The 24,728-nt window shown below is 38.5% G+C and overlaps 2 protein-coding genes across 2 annotated transcripts in view; one reads left to right on the plus strand and one right to left on the minus strand.

Annotated features, from left to right (window-relative positions):
* Positions 1-5,521, plus strand: part of LOC139960861 (uncharacterized) — a 165,069-nt gene extending 159,548 nt beyond the window's left edge. Inside the window, exon 38 of the mRNA XM_071959499.1 lies at positions 3,671-5,521. Coding sequence (XP_071815600.1) covers positions 3,671-3,793 — 123 coding nt within the window. The 3' untranslated portion in view covers positions 3,794-5,521. The remainder of the gene's footprint in view (positions 1-3,670) is intronic.
* LOC139960862 (uncharacterized) overlaps positions 5,439-24,728 on the minus strand; it is a 52,131-nt gene continuing 32,841 nt past the window's right edge. The window contains exons 9-15 of the mRNA XM_071959501.1: positions 22,044-22,295; positions 21,518-21,709; positions 19,674-19,853; positions 18,849-19,025; positions 17,247-17,424; positions 13,020-13,333; positions 5,439-11,537 (exon numbers count right to left, since the gene is read on the minus strand). Of these exons, the coding sequence (XP_071815602.1) occupies positions 11,256-11,537; positions 13,020-13,333; positions 17,247-17,424; positions 18,849-19,025; positions 19,674-19,853; positions 21,518-21,709; positions 22,044-22,295 (1,575 nt within the window). The 3' untranslated portion in view covers positions 5,439-11,255. The remainder of the gene's footprint in view (positions 11,538-13,019; positions 13,334-17,246; positions 17,425-18,848; positions 19,026-19,673; positions 19,854-21,517; positions 21,710-22,043; positions 22,296-24,728) is intronic.

Raw genomic sequence — 24,728 nt, forward strand, 5'->3', positions numbered from 1 at the left:
AAACAAGAACTTAAGAAATGCATTGGTTGTGGAGTAATTGTTTTACAATAACATTAGGTTGAAAAGACATTGAGCACAATTAAGTGTGACCATACTATGCTGTATCCAGATATTAAGCAGTTTAAAAGGTCTGGTGGTGGTAACTTAATGTTCCTGTGTTTACGACATAGTTTTCATGAACTCCACTGTTCATGCAACAGACTCATTGCTTGCCTGGATTGTCTCTCTTCCCATGGTTTGTGCTTGTTCCTGTGGTAATAACATAGTTTGCATGGAATCCACTGTTCATGCAACATACTCATTGCTTGCCTGGATTGTCTCTCTTCCCTTGGTTTGTGCTTGTTCCTGTGTTTACAACATAGTTTTCATGGACTCCACTGTTAATGCAACATACTTATTGCTTGCCTGGATTGTCTCTCTTCCCTTGGTTTGTGCTTGTTCCTGTGTTAACAACATAGTTTTCATGGACTCCACTGTTCATGCAACATACTCATTGCTTGCCTGGATTGTCTCTCTTCCCTTGGTTTGTGCTTGTTCCTGTGTTTACAACATAGTTTTCATGGACTCCACTGTTAATGCAACATACTTATTGCTTGCCTGGATTGTCTCTCTTCCCTTGGTTTGTGCTTGTTCCTGTGTTTACAACATAACTTTCATGGACCCCACTGTTCATGCAACAGACTTATTGCTTGCCTGGATTTTCTCTCTTCCCTTGGTTTGTGCTTGTTCCTGTGTTTACAACATAACTTTCATGGACCCCACTGTTCATGCAACAGACTTATTGCTTGCCTGGATTTTCTCTCTTCCCATGGTTTGAGCTTGTTCGTGTGTTAACAACATAGTTTTCATGAACTCCACTGTTCATGCAACAGACTCTTTGCTTGCCTGGATTGTCTCTCTTCCCTTGGTTTGTGCTTGTTCCTTTGTTAACAACATAGTTTTCATGGACTCCACTGTTCATGCAACAGACTTATTGCTCGCCTGGATAGTCTCTCTTTCCTTGGTTTGTGCTTGTTCGTGTGTTAACAACATAGTTTTCATGGACTCCACTGTTAATGCAACATACTTATTGCTTGCCTGGATTGTCTCTCTTCCCTTGGTTTGTGCTTGTTCGTGTGTTAACAACATAGTTTTCATGGACTCCACTGTTCATGCAACATACTTATTGCTCGCCTGGATTGTCTCTCTTCCCTTGGTTTGTGCTTGTTCCTGTGTAAACAACATAGTTTTCATGGACTCCACTGTTCATGCAACAGACTTATTGCTCGCCTGGATTGTCTCTCTTCCCTTGGTTTGTGCTTGTTCCTGTGTAAACAACATAGTTTTCATGGACTCCACTGTTCATGCAACAGACTTATTGCTCGCCTGGATTGTCTCTCTTCCCTTGGTTTGTGCTTGTTCCTGTGTTAATAACATAGTTTGCATGGACTCCACTGTTCATGCAACAGACTTATTGCTTGCCTGGATTGTCTCTTTCCCCTTGGTTTGTGCTCAGATCAAGAGTTTTTGTTTCAAATGGTTGATATATGATGTGGATGTGGTGTTTTGAGTTTGCTAGGAACTAATTATAGTTTTCTCAAATGGATCTGTTGCATCTTAGTTTGACACCATTTTGAGTTGAGACCATGTACAACCTGGGTTCTGGTCCAACTTACTTGATTTCTCCTGTAGCCCAGGTTGGTTATGTAGTTAAGAATACAAATTTACTGGCCTAGTCCTGTCATTATATCCTGCCTGTGTCAATTGTGGTGGTTGTTTTTCACATCTTGCTTTCTGTCGAAGAGCATTTGGTGAAGTTTGTCTGGAGGGTTTGATTGGATTGGTCACCCCAAAACTTTCTCGACAGGTGAGATGGGATGTTTGAATTGGGTGGAGTGATTGTGAAGTATTATTGATGGGAACGGTCCAAAATTTGCTCCTGGGTACAGGTTTGCTACTTTCAGTTGGCCCCCGGGTACCTGTTCATTACGCATTCAACCTAAAACCCAACTAGACCTACACTATAGGGCATACATTTAAGTCAAATATTACTACGTATATATAGGCTAGATGCAGGACTTAAATCAGGTAATGGTAACTCTGTAAACAACGGTACGTTTAACCTGTGATATAATTTATACTGCAAGGTTGCATATTTGCATGTACTACTTATATCCTAAAAATTACTTTTTAAAAGCAATGCATGCCATATTTTTACCCCAATGATGGTTCTAAGAGATCTAGGTCTCTTAACTTTCAAGCACAACAGTGCAATGCTCCATTTAAGGTATTACTTGTGAAATGTAGTTATTATGATTGAAAAATTCCTGAAAGCATTTGTTGGGGTAGATTTACATAAGATTGCTAAAATCATTCAATGGGCGCAGTTTACAGTATATTTTGCAACCAAAACTTCCTTACAAGAAAGTTACGCCACTTATACGGCCTGTTCTTTCATTGTTGTGCACTAAGGTAAGCGCTCCAGAAGGTCCTGGCTCCTTATATATTAGTTGGAAAGTCCGTTGAAACTACATCAATCAACCCTTACCGTTCAATGGTGATGTCCGATGTGTAATTATGTACCAATGACTTGTTGCTTTATTCTTTCAAGGACTGAAAATATCTGTTCAACTTTTGTCCGACGGTTCCACGAAACTTGACACAGGGGTGGTCAACTTATGAGATGCCCAAGAGTACAAAGATCAAGTTTTGGTGCATAAAATGCATGAGGGTATGCAATGCAGAGAGATTGCTTAGGCTATACAGTACAGTGTGCACAATTAACAGTAAATGAACGCAGTTGAACAAAACTATTTAGGGCAGGAATAATAGCAAATCTTAACCAAATTTTACACCTAAACACATCAAGATAAAAAGGAACATCACCAAATGATGAAATTAAGCAAGATTACACAAGAATTATTCCTCTCTGTCATTAATTGGAATAAAAATGGTGAACAATGTTTAGTGATTTTTATGAATTTCTTGACCAGGTAGTAAATTTTTTGATCGGTCCCCTAGGTTCCAGGGTACCCGTTCCCATCACTATGAGGTATCAAGGGGTGTCTGGGATATCTAGGTGATGATGTTTTGTGAGTGATTGCCCAATTTACACACATTCCTTGATATGCTTTGGCAGATAATTGTCAACAGTAGTCTGAGGTAATTGATCCCAGGGAGCTGAATGTTTCTTCAGAAACCAACCATTTGCATGGACCGTGCAACTGATTACTTAGAGCTATTGAGTAATCTGCACATGACTGAATCTTTGAATTGGTAGACTGTGATTTGTGTCCTTCCAATTTGGTCCAAGTTGTGGAAGTAGTAACCAGTTACACTTTTTTTTTTCTTTTTTTCTAATAGGGTTGTGAATGAGTGGAATTGGTTTACCTGAGAAAGTTGTACTGGCAAGTAGTGTCAATGGGTTTAAGAATGCTTTGGACAAGCACTTTAAGCATTGTAATCGGGTCTGAGTGTTGTGTCTTCAGTTTTTTTTCTCTCCTATAGGGTCCTTGATGAGGACTTGAGTGTCCCTCCTGATCCTTTTTTGCTACTAAACTAAACTAACTAAACTTTTCATATTATATATATTATTACACCTGCAGAGTTCATTTCAGTTACATAATAATGTTCTCATTTCAGTAACATTTAGTGTAGCTTTTTTCTTAGTTTTTATACTCTTCTCTTACAGCATCATTGCCGTAACTGTGGCGACATTTTTTGCAACGAGTGTTCATCCAAACATGCCAAAATTCCTTCTGCCAAGAAACCTGTCAGGGTGTGTGAAAACTGTCATCACGAGCTTACAAAGTAGCATCACTATACTACTTGTACAACAATTAAGAGATGCTGTCAACTCAAGAAATCATTGCCCTTGTAACTGAATATAACTAACAGTTTTTAATTTACTATTTTATCAATATTTTCAATGGTTACATATTATTTCTGACATTTTTATCCTATTAAAATCTTCTACAGATACAGGCTATCTGTCTACATACAGAAGATATTGCTAGGATCAAAATGTCAGGCCCTTGAAGTTTTATACAATATGTACACAGACATTTTTGCATCATATATGCAGTTCACAGCATTTCTTTTCTCTCTTTAAGATTTTTTCTTAGGACTCTTTTTTGTTGGATTTTAATTGATACAATATTATTCATACCACAAAGCAGCAAAGCTGTGTGTTTTTGCACAATCATAAAATTATTGTGTGTAATTATGTAATGCATTGTGGAGGTCATCTTGGTGGATTGAAATACCCAGTCAACTGCACAGTTTGAAAAAAAAATGGTGAGAGAAATGTAGGTTAGCTTTGATCTCTAAATAGATGTTAATGGGGTTGGCTGTTGTTGATTTCAAGAACCACCAGGTCACTTGTTCTTCTCTCTCCACTGGTGATTCAAAGATACTTTAATGCAGTTTAAACAGGAAAAGCTTCTCTCACAAATGTCAGATGGCACAGAGATTGTTAAAGAAATGGGAATAAGTTTGCACAGGTCAAAAAACACATCTCGATACAACATCAATATTGAAAACTCTCAGTACTTGGAACATGGAATTGTCATAATTCAAAATCAAAGTTTTTCATGAGGTACTGTAGTTAAAACTTATGCAATTGTGTTTATGATAGAGAACAAATTTCTTTCAATTGTGTAGTTCTGACAGGGGCAAAACTGGTCTGAAGTGTCTTTAATACAATCATTTTGAAAGGAAATCAAGATCATCAACAGAGTGGGCAACTTCCCTGCAATGTTTAATATATATATATAGGAACAAGTGATAGGTGATGTGAGCTTTAGTTGTTACAGAATATGTAAAAGATAAGCAAAATACTAAACACAAAGGCATCTGATAGTGCATGCATTGAGAATGATGCAAGGAGCATCCACAGGACTACTATTTATTTTTATATAAAGAGCAAAATAATTCACCAGAATGTGAGTGTAAGTATGACAACACTGTTTGCATTAAATTCAAAATGCTGTGTATTTTCCTGCCTACTATTTTTTAGACATTGAATATTTCATTTGGGGGGGGTGGGGATTTTCTTGCAGGAGAACACATGCTCCCAATGCCCTGGCCTTGGCAATGTCACTGATTGTACCTTATTATGCTAAATCCAGCTATGTGACCTGATGTGATCCAACTTTTCAAAGGTTTTACTCATTTAGGAGTTGAACAGAAATTGAATGATAACAATCTCACATTATATTATTCATTTATCATAAAAAAAAACAAGTTAGAATTACTTTCTTTTGTTTTATTTAGCACAGTAGCAAAGGATAAATGCATAGAAATATATTCCATTCTAATGTAATATCAGAAAAATTCAACCAAAAATCATCTATACAAGGTCTTTACCAGCTCTTCATTTAAGTGTCATTCTTTGTTATGCAAGATGACTGTCAAGTGGTCCATCACTATTACAGGTCCGTGAATTTCTGATTTGTTTATATGCCTCAATCTAATGACATATCACTACAAAGGAATTTCCTCCTATTGTATTCTGTTTTGTGTAGGATCCCCATCTAATGTTGGATAACAAAAAATGACATATCAGTGGCTTTCTGCTTTGTTCATGATCCCCTACCTAGTGGTGACCACTGAGTTTTCTTTAATTTCCCCTCCCCCCTCCCCCCCACCCTCTTATGAAGGCTTCCAATATGGTGTTGTAATGAAAGGCACATCCATGACATTTGTATGACAACAGGTAGTTAACTGTTGGATAATTTATGTGATTATCCGAGTGTGAAGAACTATATTACTACCATGTATATAACAGAAGTAAATGACCAGAAATGCCTTAAGAGGAGAGTAGCCACACTGCTAATATTTATCGATATGTACTGCATCCATTTGCAATGATAAAATCCTGAATTCGTGAAACAGAGTATTGAAACAAAGAAAGACAACATAAATATAAAATTGTAGATTTGTAGTAGAGTTTCAATTATTGTATTATTATAATATAATATTTCATTAATTTTCTGATGGTTAATTCAAATAATGATATATGTACATTCAAGGTGATGGTCTAAATAAACCCTCATTATATTTTTTAGTAATGAAATTAATCTGCCATGATTGTGCATGTTTAATATAATGAGGAAAGAGCAAGCTGAGCAATCCAAACACCCTTTCTATTTGCGTTTTCATCAATTCTTCATTCTCTATCTTTCATTGTATTACATCACAACATTGTACAAGCGATTGATGGTCGTGTACTTAATATAACTTGCATCATATAAGTAATTGATGAAATATTGTATTTCTTTGATCACAATGCTACAGTAGAGGGGAATATCAGAGTTGTCACCAAAGTGGGCAGTACGATGGGTGGACACAGCCCCTTTCTCCTGTTGAGCTATCCCTGATAATCTGCACAACTCACACATTACAACATATTCAGCCAAAGTGGGCAGTACGGTGGGTGGACAGAGCCCCTTTCTCCTGTTGAGCTATCCTTGATAATCTGCACAATTCACACATTATAACATATTCAGCCAAAGTGGGCAGTATGGTGAGTGGACACAGCCCCTTTCTCCTGTTGAGCTATCCTTGATAATCTGCTCAACTCACACCAGTGGCGTAGCCAAGGGGTGTGTGGGGGCGACAGCCCCCCATGAAAGCTTGTCGCCATCCCACTGGGATTTTGGATGTCGAAAAAAATTACATGTGGGAAAAATATATCATTGGTCTGAATGGTCTCAAATCTCCATGATGACCACTAATGAACCACCCTTCGACCGCGGACCGGCAGTAGGCTATAGTTGCTGAAAAACCGGACGTGACATAGTGCATAGGCCGGGTTTTCACTTCTGGGACGTACCCTGATGCTCTTAAAACCGCTAAAAAACCAAATTTTCAAGAAAGGAGACAATATAGGCTTCCTTCGCCTATAGTATGCCCAGGGACATTTTGGGACATCGTTCCTATAGGCCTATATCTGAGGCCCTGGGGTCATTCCTTGACCGACTTGGTGCAATATAATGTGCCCATTTCGAAGTAAATGTATTCACAGATTGTTAGTTGTTATGGGTTCGAACAAATGAGGGGTATTCTATCCTGAAACATAGGGCAAAATGGGGCTGGGGTTTCCAGTTCGCCGCATTATTTGTCAACTTGCACTGGGTTCTTATGTTCATGTCAATTGGAATCACTAATAACAGAAATAATCCACCAAAAATTAAGGCCGCATGAACTTTATTGCAGATTTCCTGAGTGACGAATTTGTAATTTTCTCCCGAAATCACGCAACTAGATGGCGGCTATGCAGCCTGGCAAATGCCATCTCCAGCGATCTGGCCGGTATTGAAATCTGAAATTTTCTTGATACGCTGCGCGCCAACCGATGGTGGCGCTCCGCTTAGATAGTACTTGCGGCCGGAATACTCGAAACGATTACGCCCCCCCCCCCCCATGTTTCAAATCGGATTGACGCCCCTGCTTACAAGGCCTAGGAAGTGTCATTTCCGACGATCTAGGAGGCCTTTCTAGCTAAAAAAATTCGGTACGCTGCGCGTCAACTTATGGTGGCACTCCGCTTAGATAGTATCAAGACGCCCTCCCAGGAAGTGATCAAGCCCTCCCAGCGCCCCCCCCCCCACTGAAAAGATCCTCACTACGCCACTGACTCACACATTACAACATATTCAGCCAAAGTGGGCAGTACGGTGGGTGGACACAGCCCCTTTCTCCTGTTGTGCTATCCCTGATAATCTGCACAACTCACACATTACAACATATTCAGCCAAAGTCAGCGAACGGAGCTGCTAATAGCAGGTATTTTATCAAATTGCTAAAGTAGCCAACCTTGTTGGATGCAGGTGATTGTGTGAATTTACACTAAAGTAGGCCTAACTCTTTGATCTATCAAGCTGTATGACTCCAAAGCAATTGTGTGGATAACTACGCACATTAAACACTGCATGATTATAATCGCAATGCATTTAAAAAGATAAGTTTTGTAGCGTGCAATTTCGAATTAGTTGGCCTATGTTACTGACTCTGAGTCAATAACCTTTCTACAAGAAATTGAAATACCACATAGAACACAATGGGCTGCGCCACTGTAAAGATATGCTTAATGGAGCAGTGGGGATTATCCGGCATTTTATCAAACTTCATCCATCACATGCAAGTATAGGTCAGAAGTTTGTCAACTTGTGAACAATATCAAGTATTAAATGCAAAACATCCAGTGTTTTGCACTTGATATAAGGAGGCATTAAGTAAGAATATCCTTAAATGATGGGCTGGTGTTATGGAAATGATTTTTGACAGGAGATGGGATTAAGTGAGAAGAGCCTACAAATGATTGGTTGGAGTCATGGAAATGGGTTTTGAGAGGAGATGGGGTTAAGCTATAAGAGCCTTCAAATGATGGGTTGGAATCATGGAAATGGGATTTGACAGGAGGTGGGATTAAGTTAGAAGAGCCTTTAAATGATGGGTTGGTGTCATGGATATGGGTTTTGACAGGAGATGGGGTTAAGCTATAAGAACCTTCAAATGATTGGTTGGTGTCCTGGAAATGGGTTCTGAAGGGAGGAGGGATTAAGTGAGAAGGGCCTTCAAATGGTTGGTTTGAATCATGGAAATGCATTCTGACGGGAGGAGGGACTAAGTTAGAAGAGCTTTCAAATGATGGGTTGGTGTCATGGAAATGGATTCTGACGGGAGGAGGGATTAAGTGAGAAGAGCCTTCAAGTGATGGGTTGGTGTCCTGGAATTGGGTTTTGACAGGAGATTGGGTTAAGATATAAGAGCCTTCAAATGATGAGTTGGTGTCCTGGAGATGGATTCTGATAGGAGGAAGGATTAAGTGAGAAGAGCCTTCAAATGATGGGTTGGAATCATAGAAATAGGTTTGACAGGAGATGGGATTAAGTTAGAAGAGCCTATAAATGATGGGTTGGTGTCATGGAAATGGGTTTCGACAGGAGATGGGATTAAGTGAGAAGAACCTATAAACGATGGGTTGGTGTCATGGATATGGGTTTTGACAGGAGATGGGGTTAAGCTATAAGAACCTTCAAATGATGGGTTGGTGTCCTGGTAATGGGTTCTGATGGGAGGAGGGATTAAATGAGAAGAGCCTTCAAATGGTGGGTTTGAATCATGGAAATGGATTCTGACGGGAGGAGGGATTAAGTGAGAAGAGCCTTCAAATGATGGGTTGGAATCATGGAAATGGGTTTTGACGGGAGATGGGGTTAAGCTATAAGAGCCTTCAAATGATGGGTCGGAATCATGGAAATGAGATTTGACAGGAGATGGGATTAAGTTAGAAGAGCCTTTAAATGATGGGTTGGTGTCATGGAAATGGGATTTGACAGGATATGGGATTGAGTGAGAAGAGCCTATAAATGATGGGTTGGTGTCATGGATATGGGTTTTGACAGGAGATGGGGTTAAGCTATAAGAACCTTCAAATGATGGGTTGGTGTCCTGGAAATGGTTTCTGAAGGGAGGAGGGATGAAGTGAGAAGGGCCTTCAAATGGTGGGTTTGAATCATGGAAATGGATTCTGACGGGAGGAGGGACTAAGTTAGAAGAGCTTTCAAATGATGGGTTGGGTGTCCTGGAAATGGATTCTGATAGGAGGAAGGATTAAGTGAGAAGAGCCTTCAAATGATGGGTTGGAATCATAGAAATAGGTTTGACAGGAGATGGGATTAAGTTAGAAGAGCCTATAAATGATGGGTTGGTGTCATGGAAATGGGTTTCGACAGGAGATGGGATTAAGTGAGAAGAGCCTATAAACGATGGGTTGGTGTCATGGATATGGGTTTTGACAGGAGATGGGGTTAAGCTATAAGAGCCTTCAAATGATGGGTTGGTGTCCTGGAAATGGGTTCTGAGGGGAGGAGGGATTAAATGAGAAGAACCTTCAAATGATGGGTTTGAATCATGGAAATGGATTCTGACGGGAGGAGGGACTTAGTTAGAAGAGCTTTCAAATGATGGGTTGGGTGTCCTGGAAATGGATTCTGACGGGAGATGGGATAAAGTGAGAAGAGCCTTCAAATGATGGGTTGGAATCATGGAAATGGGTTTTGATAGGAGATGGGGTTAAGCTATAAGAGCCTTCAAATGATGGGTTGGTGTTCTGGAAATGGATTCTGATTGGAGGAGGGATTAAGTTAGAAGAGCATTTAAATGATGGGTTGGTGTCCTGAAGATGGAGTTTGACTGGAGGAGGGATTAAGTGAGAAGAGCCTTCAAATGGGTTCTGAAGTAACAATTGTCTTTGAGAGAATTTTTAATGCCTGACCAATAGTAAGCTATAAGTCAATAAGTGATTAATTTGAAAAATGAATAAAACCATTTGATGTGCTAGTCGTCTTTGGCATCAAAGATAATTGTACTCTAACAACATAAATAATTTCACTACTTTATTTCTCTGGAGTGACACCACAAGTCATGTAAAAATAGGAGTTGAACCAATAATTTCGGTTTTCAAATCATTCAATATACTTTTAATTGTTAGTTGCAAATGGTTTATCCACAGAAGCAAAAGAGTAGGGTAAATAGGAACCCAAAACTAACTGGTTTGATTATTTAGGAATGATGATACATATGCACCTGATCTACAATGTTGTAACATTTTGCACTGTGCCCCTTGCCGCACCACCCCCTGCCTCCTGTCCCCCGAACAAATGCTATACACACCCAGTATGAAGCAGAGACACGTTTAACAGAAACCATTACCAGAGAAAAACATTTAAAATGGATACGTTTCTAGTGCTTGAAGTAGGTAGAAAAAACTTCCAAGAGGTCTTCCCCACGCCCCCCCCCCAAATAAAATTTAAGAAAAGATAATAAATAAATACGTAGTTAGATTCAAGTGGATATAAAATGCATAAATGTAAAATCTTTCTGATTTTGCGCATAATTTCTTTCTGTTCCCACATCACTAAAACTTTGGAAAATACTGAACATAAATTTACTTCAAAATTATTATTGTACAGCAACATTTTGCACCTAAAGCACTGGCCCTTAATCTTTAACAAAATGTTCTCAAAGGATAGAGGACACCCCTTCAGCTAGTTCCACAGAACACTAATTAGTAACTTATCAGTAAACTTCTCTCCTTCTTGCTCACCATGGAGCCCTGGTTTCTCGCCCCTCCATTTTGAAATTCCTGTTGCCCCTGCACAATTTTAATCAACATTATTTTAGTTCGTTATACAACTTCGTTATTAATTCTGAATGCAATATTTGTTTAGAAGTCTACACCAGCCTTTTTATGGCAAGTTAGTTGCTTATCATAGTAGCAGGCAGAGCTTGCTCTTCATGGTGTGGTTGAGTCTGGGTGTAGCATGCTCACTACTTCTGTCATGCACTGCTTGTATGGCAGCCATTATAGCTTTTGCTGTACCTTCTGCATCTCCTGTCTGAGCTGCTCTGGCTGCTCGGGCAGATGCCTGTGCTACTTTCTGGCAGAGTTCATTTCCCTGAAGAATGGTAGCTCCAAATTCAGTTCCTACTTCTGTGACATGCTTAACAATGGCTTCTGCTAATATGACCGCCACAAAACCAGATGCGACCTGTATTCAGAGAAGATGCAATAAAGACGAGCAGTTACAAATAAGATTACAAAGCATGCGTTTTTCAACAGTTACGTCACCCTTAAGATTACACAGCATGCGTTTGTCAACAGTAACGTCACCCTTAAGATTACACAGCATGCGTATGTCAACAGTTACGTCACCCTTAATATTACACAGCATGCGTATGTCAACAGTAACGTCACCCTTAAGATTACACAGCATGCGTATGTCAACAGTTACGTCACCCTTGAGATTACACAGCATGCGTATGTCAACAGTAACGTCACCCTTAAGATTACACAGCATGCGTATGTCAACAGTTACGTCACCTTAATCTCCCTCAGGATTTGAATAAAATACATGAGCTGTCGTTAGCTTTAGAATGCAGATACCAATTGGTACCATTCGACATCGGACATGCCTTAAAAACATCAAAACTGCAATCATCATGCAATAATTGTAATAGACCTACAACAATCTAATAAATTCTCAAGGAAATTACTCAAAGTTATGTTCGTGGTTTATTTTATTCTGCCATAGAACACAATATGTGATCAAACTAGCCTATACGACCATTCTGTGTGAGTAACAATGATTTTATAATTCCCTTCCGAAGGCAATGAATAAGATGGGGACTTTGTGTGTTGTAAACACGATGTGTTGTAAACGCGATAATGCACATATAGTCCAAGAACCATGTTGAAATGGGTAGTACTCATAAGTCATTTGACACCATCAGCTTTGAAATTCTGAACACTTGCAAATATGATATCTCACCAAGTAAAGCTTGGATCAAGGTAGTAATGCTATGAAGATCGTAGCTAGGACAATAACCTGCTTAAACGTGGTGGAAGCCAAAGGTCACTTGAGGCCAACAAAAGTCAAAGTCTGAAAACCTTGTATACGTGATATTTGTCAAAGTAAAGTTTGGTTGTGCTTCATACTTGGTATGTGGCTCCACCTTATTGAAGACAAGACCCCACTGTTTAACGTGAAGCTTAAAATATGTCAAAGTTGTAACAATTGAGCATGATAATTCCAAAAGTAAATCTCTGATGATTTTTTTCTTTGATGTGTGGATCCAGTTTATTGAGTACATTGAACCTAGTGTCTAAAGTGTGAAACCCAGAAATTAACAATTGAATACATCTTATACTCATAATGTGAAGCCACCTTATTAAGAATAAGAACCTTGCATGCAGTTTACCTTAAATGCTCCCATGTACAATTGGTCAGGGAAGCATGAAGCCTGTTGGTTATTTAGTTATTTATATACAAAGATAAACCTTCAAGGACAGCAAATAGTACACATGGTATAAGGTTCCTCCAGTACATCTCAGATTTTTGGGCAAAGACATTGATGCAACAAATTAACATGTTCGTACTTGCACAAAAGTCCATCGGAACGCAGGGCGAGTCAGTTTACTGTAAACTGTTTGCGTAAACTGTATATAAATATATGATAGCGATTGACATTACCCGCTTGCATTCTTGAATTTTCTCTTCTTCCGTAAATTTTCGTTCGTTGGGAATATCCCATTTTAAGGAAGACCCTTTCCGAATCAACTTCTTTTCCTTTCCAAGGCTTTGTTGACTGTTCAATGAGGATGTAGCATTGGAAGTTAAAGACGGCGATGGTGATGATGTCAGTGCTTTCCACGTACTATTGGGCGAAACATGTGATTGAGTCACCTCGACTTGCAGGCACTCCTTGCTGAAATCCTCTTCTGACAAAGTGATGTTTTCTGAAGAAAGGCGGAACAGCCATAGCACTACATCTTCGTCGGCATGAGCTGCACAAAATAATTACAATGTTATAAACAATTAAATAAACTACACGTCAAATGAACACTTCCTGAAACAGCTATCGGCTTTATGGATTTAGTTAGCCTAAAGGCAGGGCATTACACCGACCCGACGCCACTCTCCCCGACTATTCGCCTGGAATCAGTTGGAGACAGTCGTGGCCATCTAGTCGTGTCGACGTCGGATTATTGTAGGTTAGCCGCATACTAGCTATACCCGACTTGACCCAACAGTTTCATCTCCTCCTCATCAGTGCATATGGGGCCGCCATATTGACCTTCTACAGCCATCACCTGATTTTAGGACGCTCCCTCATTGAATTTCCATTATAATCGGATCCGGTAATGTCGTGGGACAGACGCAAACTACCACGACTCGACTCAACTTTGACTGCCCCTTACGTCACGGGAATATCACAAATGTTTGATATGCCCGATGTGGTCAGGGCGAGGACTGACTGACGGATCTTGGCCAGGTCGTGAGCAAAATTTCGCGCAAATTGCACCGACCCAACGGATTTTCGTCGCAGTCGGGTCGGGTCGCAGTTGGTTCGGTGCAATTTGTGCCTGCCTTTAGTTATACTATAAGAGTATAGAACAGGGTTTGGAAGTCTTCATAACCCAAAGACAAATAATTTCCATGATCAATACATTTCCTTCCCGTATATCCTTCACAAAAAAAGAAAATTTCCTGTTGATATTTGATTGGGAATGTGGATAATTGGGTGGTCTACACCAAATGACTCTATAGGTAAGATTGATGGGAAAGTTTAACATTTATCAAATACCCTGTTTGACATTAGATTAACGTGCGATGCAGGTAAAGTACCTATAGTATTCTTAATTACTTGATACACTCGTGAAGTGTAAACTTAATGCAATTCGATATAGGGGAAACAATTTGAGTCAGTTTTCTGGCAATGATGATGGTGTCCCCTACCTTATATCTTCGCGCTTTTTGTTTTCGTGTAGTGTTTCCACTGAAGGCTTTTAGTTTTCGTGGCAATTCTCTGTGTAGAATATCAAGGCCTGTAGGCTATTGTTCAAGTACTGAACAGATGTATTCGTTCAGCTGAGAAGCTTGTTCACCTTGGGCTATCTATGAACCGGCAACTTTCAACCGTTGAACTTTCATCACTTTACCCTAAATTGCATACTATGCTGTGCTAGACCTAGTTAAATCCAAGTTGCAGGAGAGGCAAGCACACACCTATTGGATTACAACTTTAAAAATAGACCAGGAACAACTGTTACATAAGTATGATGAAAACGGCATCGCCTAAGAAATTTCTCAAATCAAATTTATGAAAAAATGAAATATATTTTCATTATTTCCAGTACATGCAATAGTTATGTGATGATATAAATTCTAAGCTCAAATCTAGATCATTGACATAATTAATTTGAGTGTCATGTTTTGTAGAACCATGTCTCACATTTGAGTAAAATATTGAACGTTCACTGAGAGCGTGTGGCAGATGATCATAAGTAAACCGATATATTTACGACTACCACCTGTTTAATCATATGATACCTCTTAATAAATTCTCCGTTTGACTTTGAGAATATCCTTCTTTACAGTAATCAGTCATTCAATTGCAGGTTCTTCTGGTAACCAAACATGGCAACATTCTACATTTACATGTCAGTTTCGTAAGCATATAAGTCGGAAGGCTCAAACGATCCAAAAGGTCATCCTTCCCTCAGATGTCATAGGTCAACCTTGTATCAGCCATGTAACAATGACCCAATCCAAATGATACACCCTAGCACTTACATGTTTTGTTACCTCTGAGTTATCCAGAGGAACGTCTAAGATATCAATTTTCTTCATATTATTATGAACAAACCAAAACAACTTCACAAAGTGGTTCGTTCTATGTATAGTCATCAAAACATGAAAGGTCCCATTTTCATGACTAAAATAAAATGTCCTTCGATTGTTGATGCTGACAAGTATCCTTCATCAGTCGTCTAATACTGTCATACAAAGTCGATTCTAACATATATATGTAGTCTGATTGACATGATATTTGTCATAACGACAGTTTCTGGTTGCGAATCGGGTCTTGCCAGCAAGTTCTGCAGTGGCATAAACTCATAATTGGACACATGACTGTTTCGTCCGCTATTTATTGACTGACCGGAGAAGAAGACAATAGGAGAGGAGGGTGCAGGGGCAGGTTGGTACTGGACTGGGGCTTTACAGTAGTAACAACAATTATTGACTTCAGTTCATCTAAACTTGCCTTGTCTAACAAATACTGTACGAAGCGTGCTTACAGTAGGCCTCGTATATTTAATTTGCATGAGTAGTCCTTTGTTTAAACGTCGGGGAATCACAGGATATGATGATGTTCTAACTGTACTCAATGGTGCACAAAGTACTATCATTACACGAAGATGTAGGCTAACTAGTCACACGATGCTAAAATATTATCAACCTTTGTAAGATGGGTTGATATAAATGCATATAATATACCATTACACAATGATGTACCGTTTGAAGATGATACAAGTCTGCTACAAATATACCACGATAATGTAATGAGTAGTTTGAGATGACATAAGCCTGCTACAAATATACCACGATAATGTAATGAGTAGTTTGAAGATGATATAAGCCTGCTACAAATATACCACGATAATGTAACGAGTAGTTTGAAGATGATACAAGTCTGCTACAAATATACCACGATAATGTAATGAGTAGTTTGAGATGACATAAGCCTGCTACAAATATACCAAGATAATGTAATGAGTAGTTTGAAGATGATATAAGCCTGCTACAAATATACCACGATAATGTAATGAGTAGTTTGAAGATGATATAAGCCTGCTACAAATATACCACGATAATGTAATGAGTAGTTTGAGATGATATAAGCCTGCTACAAATATACCACGATAATGTAATGAGTAGTTTGAAGATGATATAAGCCTGCTACAAATATACCACGATAATGTAATGAGTGGTTTGAAGGTGATATAAGCCTGCTACAAATATACCACGATAATGTAATGAGTAGTTTGAAGATGATATAAGCCTGCTACAAATATACCACGATAATGTAATGAGTAGTTTGAAGATGATATAAGCCTGCTACAAATATACCACGATAATGTAATGAGTAGTTTGAAGATGATATAAGCCTGCTACAAATATACCACGATAATGTAATGAGTGGTTTGAAGGTGATATAAGCCTGCTACAAATATATCAGGATAATGTAATGAGTAGTTTGAAGATGATATAAGCCTGCTACAAATATACCACGATAATGTAATGAGTAGTTTGAAGATGATATAAGCCTGCTACAAATATACCACGATAATGTAATGAGTAGTTTGAAGATGATATAAGCCTGCTACAAATATACCACGATAATGTAATGAGTAGTTTGAAGATGATATAAGCCTGCTACAAATATACCACGATAATGTAATGAGTAGTTTGAAGATGATATAAGCCTGCTACAAATATACCACGATAATGTAATGAGTGGTTTGAAGGTGATATAAGCCTGCTACAAATATACCACGATAATGTAATGAGTAGTTTGAGATGATATAAGCCTGCTACAAATATAGCACGATAATGTTACGAGTAGTTTGAAGATGATATAAGCCTTCTACAAATATACCACGATAATGTAACGAGTAGTTTGAAGATGATATAAGCCTGCTACAAATATACCACGATAATGTAACGAGTAGTTTGAAGATGATATCAGCCTGCTACAAATATACCATGATAATGTAATGAGTAATATATTGTTACTGCAATTTCATATCATATATCATTTGAGCGTTCCATAGTCGGGGAACTGCTCTACGGTGTATCCCATGTGCATATATCCGTTTCATCCTAACATGACAGAAAAGAGGGAAAAATTGTTACCTTTACATGGCAGAAGTAAGTTCACGTCAATACTAAAAGTAAACTCTCCAATCGTAATGTTTAGGAGCGGATTTCCTGTTAGCATTTGATGGAGACATACATGAAGGGGAACTTCCGGCCAGTTGTCATACTCATCCGAGTTTACGGTAAAGTAGATTGGACAAGGAACCAACAATATCTGTGGGTAAAGGTGAATAACAATTTTGTATCGTGATCACATAGCACGAGTACATCAACCAATATAAATGTCGTCCCTCATCTTGAGCGAACAGATACACCCAACGCGTACGGACCTTGCAATAGGGTTTACTGTAACTTTCCGGGATAAGACTCCCGCAAATATTGGGTGTATGGTAGCGCGTACGGAGCTTGCAATGTGGTTCGAATAACAGCTAGGCTAATAAACCTATACATTTCCTCCTAGATTACTCCAAATAAACGATTACAGAGTTCACGTTGATGAGTCATTGTCTATTCTCATCTACCAATAGTAAAGTTATCACCATGTAAACCGATAGAGTTTAATCAATTGAATTTTAATGGCCGTTTTCATAATCGTTGTGAGAGTCTACTGATAAGAATACAAATGCAGATCTAACTTGGATCAGAAAGACATATTTTAAATGTTCCTCAATTTGTGTCAAAAGACGCATCATAATTCTTCTTGGAGATCAGAAAACATATAAGTCTACATACTTATATCAAATGGCACATCATAAGTATACCTCTACTTGGATTAAAAGGCTCATCCTATGTCATTGGATGAAAAGACACATTCTACATGTAACCGATGTCAAGTGAAGGACCAATAATAAATCAATAAGTGTACACAAGCCATCAGTACAAATGAAAATTGAACATAGGTTCATAGGGAACAAAATCTAAATTATTCATCACTATAGGCTATATTGCGCACTTCCTAATGTCTAGAGTCAATAAACAAAAAATACACATGTGACTGGACATTAAACAAATTACTAGCTAGCCTATCAGCTAAATTAATCTTCCAGGAACAGCTGATGATTCCATTCAACCTCTTTCTTGCTTCCGATCAAGTTGTGAACCGCAGCCCATATGGGTTACGATAGCACATAACATCAAACGCCACTTTAACGTAGTGTTTCAAAGGGTATCACAATCAGAAGACAAGCAACCAGCAACAAAAGGATTATATTCATCAAGGATTCATCGAAAAAACTGTAATCAGTTTTCCTCAAATATATAATGACAGCCATAAAAAGGGGGTCCTGCCACCATCGGTCGCCAACCAAGACTTTAGTCAAAACTAGCCTTGCACACAGCGAACTTCACGTCGGCATTGCTCCCCAAGATTAACACTTAAGTTGTAACAAACAGTTACAAAAAAACAAGGAACTTTCGGTTGAAGTTAGCCGCACAGCGAGGCTTCGGCAGCGTTGTTCAACTGAACGCAATAAGCTAACGAAACTATTTAACGTACACAAATAACAATCACAGTGTTAGGTGTAATCACCTTTACTTGGACCAAGAGGCACGTTGTCATTAATTCTTATACTTGCAGCAATTAAAGGATGATGCTGCTGATAGTTGCCATTCTTTAAAGTTCTAGTGATTTATCCATACCTTGTATGCAGTGTAGCACTGACTTCGCAGAAACTGATGAATCAGTACAAGCACGTTCGCGGTTCTACTCCACATGACCTGAGTAGCTTTGTAATCGCCCTCCTCATCACTTGTTACTCTGCTGGTGACATCGAAACAATGCTCATCTTCTACCGCTTTGCTTAACTTGATGAGTACCTGTATAATGATCATTTTAAGTTTTTACGTTCCCATGCGATCCAATTAAGCCTTGGATATCTCTCCTGCAATGTGTAATATCTTCTGCTGACTTTCCATAATCTCTTTATCATTATACTACGTCGATATTTTAACTTAAATCACCAAATGCATATTTCATGTAGTGTATCTACTACCCAATAACATTCTATTCTTTGGCCTGTTTCTTCAGGCTGCTATTTGTTTCTAATGTAAATCTATCAATTAGACCAATATATCTGTTCTTCCTTATTTGATAGTTATTTTCATTGCTGTCAATAATCTATCTAAAGAGTTTTAAGTGTCCTTAAGATCGCAATAAATGTCATTTTTGAACCCAATCGGGTGTTATACGGTATTTTTGTTGTCACCTCATTATAAGTCTTAACCAATAATAGGCGTACCAGCGTCTTCAACTCTTTCATTGACGCATGAGTAATTAATCACCTTGAAACAAACGGGTTCTCTTGCAGGCTCGTCCAAATGTTTTGTTGGTATGTGAATTGATGATTATCAAAATAAGCCTATTTGGTAATAATACTACTTCTATCCGAAATTATTCGGCATACCGTCTCTCTCTCTATGTTATCGGATGCGTGTTAAATCGGTTAGTTTTTTATATCGATTTACCTGTCCAAGCTTCAGTAGTAAGCCCTTTCTCCAATGCAGCTTGCATAACTCTTTGGGAAGTTTGGTGCGACAGAAAGACAAAATATTTGCAAAAAATCCAGGTGGTTCCCTTGAAAAGAACCTGTAACGCCAACACAGCTGAATATCACCTTTGAATGGTTCAGGAGTCCAGTTTAACGTCTTAATAGGTAAAATTAAGAAATATAGGAAACAAAAAAGCATTGGTGAAAGTATCGATCGATAGTAGGCGGGCCAAATAGGCAGAGATGATAAAGACAACCATAACAAATATAAAATACCAGAATATATTCGTTGCCAAGGTAACAAGGAGCCGTACGCGGGTACAATTCATCCTTGAAAGTGGATATGAAAGCAGTTGGTAAATTAATGGCAGCAAATTCTCATATAGAAAGTGTGAGAGTGATGAATATGATAATGAACTCATGTCAGAAGGAAGTAGATAGACAAAAAAAATTGACGTCAGTAATATTTCCGTTGTAACCTCGGGTTTTGCTGAAAACCCTTTGACAGGCTAATATTAAGACCCAATTGCGTAAACAACGTAATGCATTGGTGCCATCATATCAGAACCAAACATGTTATGGTTTTTATGTTTCATGGTATCATCTTGTTCTTGTTAAATCACCTGTTGTTTAAGATGTTTCTTTTCTTTAAATCATATTTCCTGACCCGAATATATTTCAAATATTAAAAGAAGAGGAGATGACAGAGAGTATTTTTTTTGGGTCGTACTTCTCTCTTACTAATGCAAGTGATCAAGTGAAGTCAATCAGTATGTGTTATTTAGTCAATTTCGCTCATTTGAGAACAGCTGTAATGGAACATTGCATACAACTGGGTCATTCTGCCATTTTGGTCACCTCCTAGAAACTGTTTGATTTCTTGCCACTTTGAACGGTGTGAATTTCCCATTTTTCCAAGATGTTATACCCTCCGCATTGTGGAGGACGAGGAGAGGTCAATTATTAGAACGATATTAGTGAGCTCACAAGATGTTATACCCTCATTGTGGAGGGCGAGGAAAGGTCAATTATTAGAACGATATTAGTGAGCTCGCAATATGTTATACCCTATATTGTGGAGGACGAGAAAGGTCAATTATTAGAACGATATAAGTGCGCTCACAATATGTTATACCCTATATTGTAGAGGGCGAGGAAAAGTCAATTATTAGAACGATATTAGTGAGCTCACAAGATGTTATACCCTCATTGTGGAGGGCGTAGGAAAGGGCTGTCGAGCATCTTACTCGATTTAATGAGAATGAAGTTTCAAAAAGACTATATGATATGATTATGTTTATGCGCTACCGTGTTTATCTAAAGACTCTTGTCATGGAATTATTCGATATTTAATGCCAACATATAATGTTAGAATATATGCTGGCATTAAACGGAATATTTGCTACCATTAAGTTGAATATATGCTATCATTAAATTGAAAATATACTAGCATTAAGCAGATTATATGATAGCCTGAAACTGAATACATGCTAGCATAAAATCGAATATATGCTAGCATTAAACTGAATATATGGTAGCATAAATCGAATATGCGCTACCATTAAACTGAATTTACGTATTTTTTTAAGTCGACTTTATGCCCACATTGTATCAATTTAATGCATACATGAAAAGACTGCATCCTGGTTGACCCAGAATTAACGTCAGCATTATATAATTCGTGCCAACATTAAATCAAATACATTCTCGACTTTTGTCCACGGCGGTCAAACATAAACTTTCATATCTGCATGTAAATTTGCACATGTGAATGTAGCTGTCCACGCTATCATGTGAATATCTGTATTCTGGTTCACCTACCGGTCCTTCTTCACTCATAAGATCGAGCATAGGCATGTGATACATTTGTTGAGATGATAACCCTGGAAACTTGGGACTGACGAGTTTGGTAAACGATGGAGAAAGAGTCGATCCGTTTTCTCGAAGCAAGAAACATGAATCTTCGAGAAAGACAACAATTTTTCTGATTTGCTGCTCGTCGACAATGATATCCTGAAAAGTTTGACCAACATAATTCATATTAGTTCTGTTAATGTCACTTTATATAATAACCATAAACAGAATGACTACGTAAACCTTACACAGAATGTGATCTAATGAAATCTCAGTGCCTATGTTAATCAAATAGATTTTCCTAATCCTAAATATTAGAGTAAACGATGGCAACAAGTGATGATATTTTGGTACTTTTCATATCCCCTGAACATTCTCTGTTTAAGTTTGACTCAAAGGTTTGAGGGTCACATAAAATTGCTACTCAGTTATACGTTTTGTGGTCATGGAAAACCGTACTTAGGTAAATGACATTTAAATACACAAGACAAACCTGCCAAATCAACGGGAAGACACACTCCCTGATGTACCCACGCAGAGCGATTTCCTCTAGCGCCCTCACAAGAAGTCCCGGCGACGGTTTACCGTTTGCACAGTCTTTTGGCCAGAATCGTTTAGCTTGAAACTGAAAGGTTTGATTTGGATTATCGATATGGATGGACAAGATGGCTCGCAATATGGCAGGTGGATCGATACAGATCAGTGAGGAAAGCGGTCTATTGCAGTCTACGGTTTGTATTACTCCCTGTGAAATACAAAATACATAGCAAAATCAAAACAATATTTACATTGTGATTATCGATATGTAGAGAAGATGGCTCGCAGTAAGGCAGATGGATCGAAACAGACCAGTGACGTATGTCATATGTCACCGTCTGCTGTTTTTAGTACTTCTGTGTGCACAAGCTTGAAGGAATCATGATTGTAAATCAAAATGGAAGTCATAACACTGGAAACAAACAAAAAAGTACCATGGGAAAGTAATACGGGAATAACACAACATGGAAATCATGCAGGAAAGAAGAACCTTTATACAACGACCAAACCCAAACTATTAAACACTGCGAGGTTGAAGAACATAACCAATATGGCGTCTCTACAGCTTTAATATTTGTTTTAGTACAAATGTATTAAGAAACGAGGCGATGATAAAAATGTTAATTGAACAGAATGTCAACAGATGCTGAATGCTAAGATTTTTACCACAGTGAATTGAGCAAAGATGGAAACTGGACAATAAAACATTTACCTTTCCTCTCCTCTCCTGCTCCATAACTAATAACCAATTCATCAAATAACTGAACAGACAATCTTGCCATTCAAGCTATGTTTGTTCATAATTTTATAGAAATAAAACATTGTTTGAAACAACGTTAATCATTCAACGAAGGTATTATACAGGCACATCCGTGACGTTTTATTCTGCTCTGGAAGCTGTTAGTAGAAGAGATCAGCAAGTAGAGATAGTCCATCACAAACAATCAAAGAAAGACTAGAATATTTGACAAACGTGCTTTTCTTCATCTGATTTTAGAGCCCTCAACAGAGCACGATGAGATACTCGCCTCTTTTCACCATGGTAAGGAACAAGTATGCATTTATAAAACCTTACTTTGGAGTCGAATTCAGCGTAGTCTTACAACCATGACAGTAAGGATAATAAAACAAAAATCAAGAAAAGACAACAAAGTCGTTGTCTCGGTTTCCCGCTTACGTCTACATTTTTGAATAATATAAGTCTAACAAAATTTTGTAGTACGTTTCGCTGATATTGAATTACTTTCAGAAATGTATTTCAGTACTTTCCGATCGCTTCAAGAGAACATGAAGTATCTGCAAACGCTACAGCTTAATCCACACGATCGCAACGGTACATCGCAACCATGTATGGCTTGCTAAGTTCCAGAGAACTGTAACACATCTTCCTGACATGTGCTTTTGTCTTTAAGAGATCCATAATTGCGTTTAGCTGCATTTTTTAGCATTCCTTTGTCAGTTACATTCAAATATACCATCGACTTGCGATTGATGGAAGAGAGATTACTGTGATAGTATATTCACTCAATTAACTTATTAACGAGTAATTAACCTTTTCGTTAGAATTGACAATTTGTTGGCCCAAACAATTATGCATGCACACACCTTTCTTATACAGATTTTAAAATCAGCCAATCAAATCATTCTATCATGTGCTGTCAGACAATAACAAATCGCCCTTTTCGCTCATTGTATACGTACATTGATGTACTAGGCCTATAGTACTAGATGTAACTGAGCCATGCGTTCGGCAATTTCCTTTACACGTAGCGATAAAAATGCCAATTCAAACCTCCAAAAAGAAGGGAAAATAGCTCTTTATAACGTATACAAATATTCATTACGTGTACGAACGAGCTAGCTAGCCTAACGCGGGCAAATCATATGTATATTATTTGCACCCTGTACATACTACTAGAGTATTACAAACGAGTAACGTTAATAGGTACCTTGGACGTTCGTGAAACGAACATGGCAAATGCAAGGCGTATAAATACAATCAATAATAGTCTAGTATTACGCTATAGTCCTATAGTGTATAGGCAGTGGCGTAGCCAAGGGGGGGCGTGGGGCGACAGCCCCCCCATGAAAGCTTGTCGCCCCCGCCCCCACTGGGATTTTGGGTGTCGACAAAAAAATGCATGTGCGAAAAATATATCATTGGTCTGAATGGTTTGAATCTCCATGATGACCACTCATGAACGACCCTTCGACCGCGGACCGGCAGTAGGCTATAGTTGCTGAAAAACCGGACGTGAAATAGCGCTTAGGCCGGGTTTCCACTTCTGGGACGTACCCTGATGCTCTTAAAACCGCTAAAAAAACAAATTTTCAAGAAAGGAGACAATACTATCGCTGTGAATCAGTCTATCACCCTAATAATGTTTTAGACGCAATCTTTGATCATGTCAGTTTGACATATAGTTCGGTCATTAAGTATGTTACTTGGCTGAAAGCCCAGTCAACCTTTCCTTATTTTCCACGCGCAATTTGCCGATTTGTCGAAAAATGTCAATGCCGGTGTCAAACTGACAATTTTGTGGTTGACTCCCAGGACGGCAAGTCGAGAAACTCACATGCAGTCGCGGAGGATAACTTCCTTCTCCTATAGTATGTCCAGGGACATTTTGGGGCATCGTTC

This window comes from Apostichopus japonicus, chromosome 20 (genome assembly GCF_037975245.1).
Source record: "Apostichopus japonicus isolate 1M-3 chromosome 20, ASM3797524v1, whole genome shotgun sequence".
In the NCBI taxonomy this organism is placed as follows: domain Eukaryota; kingdom Metazoa; phylum Echinodermata; class Holothuroidea; order Aspidochirotida; family Stichopodidae; genus Apostichopus; species Apostichopus japonicus.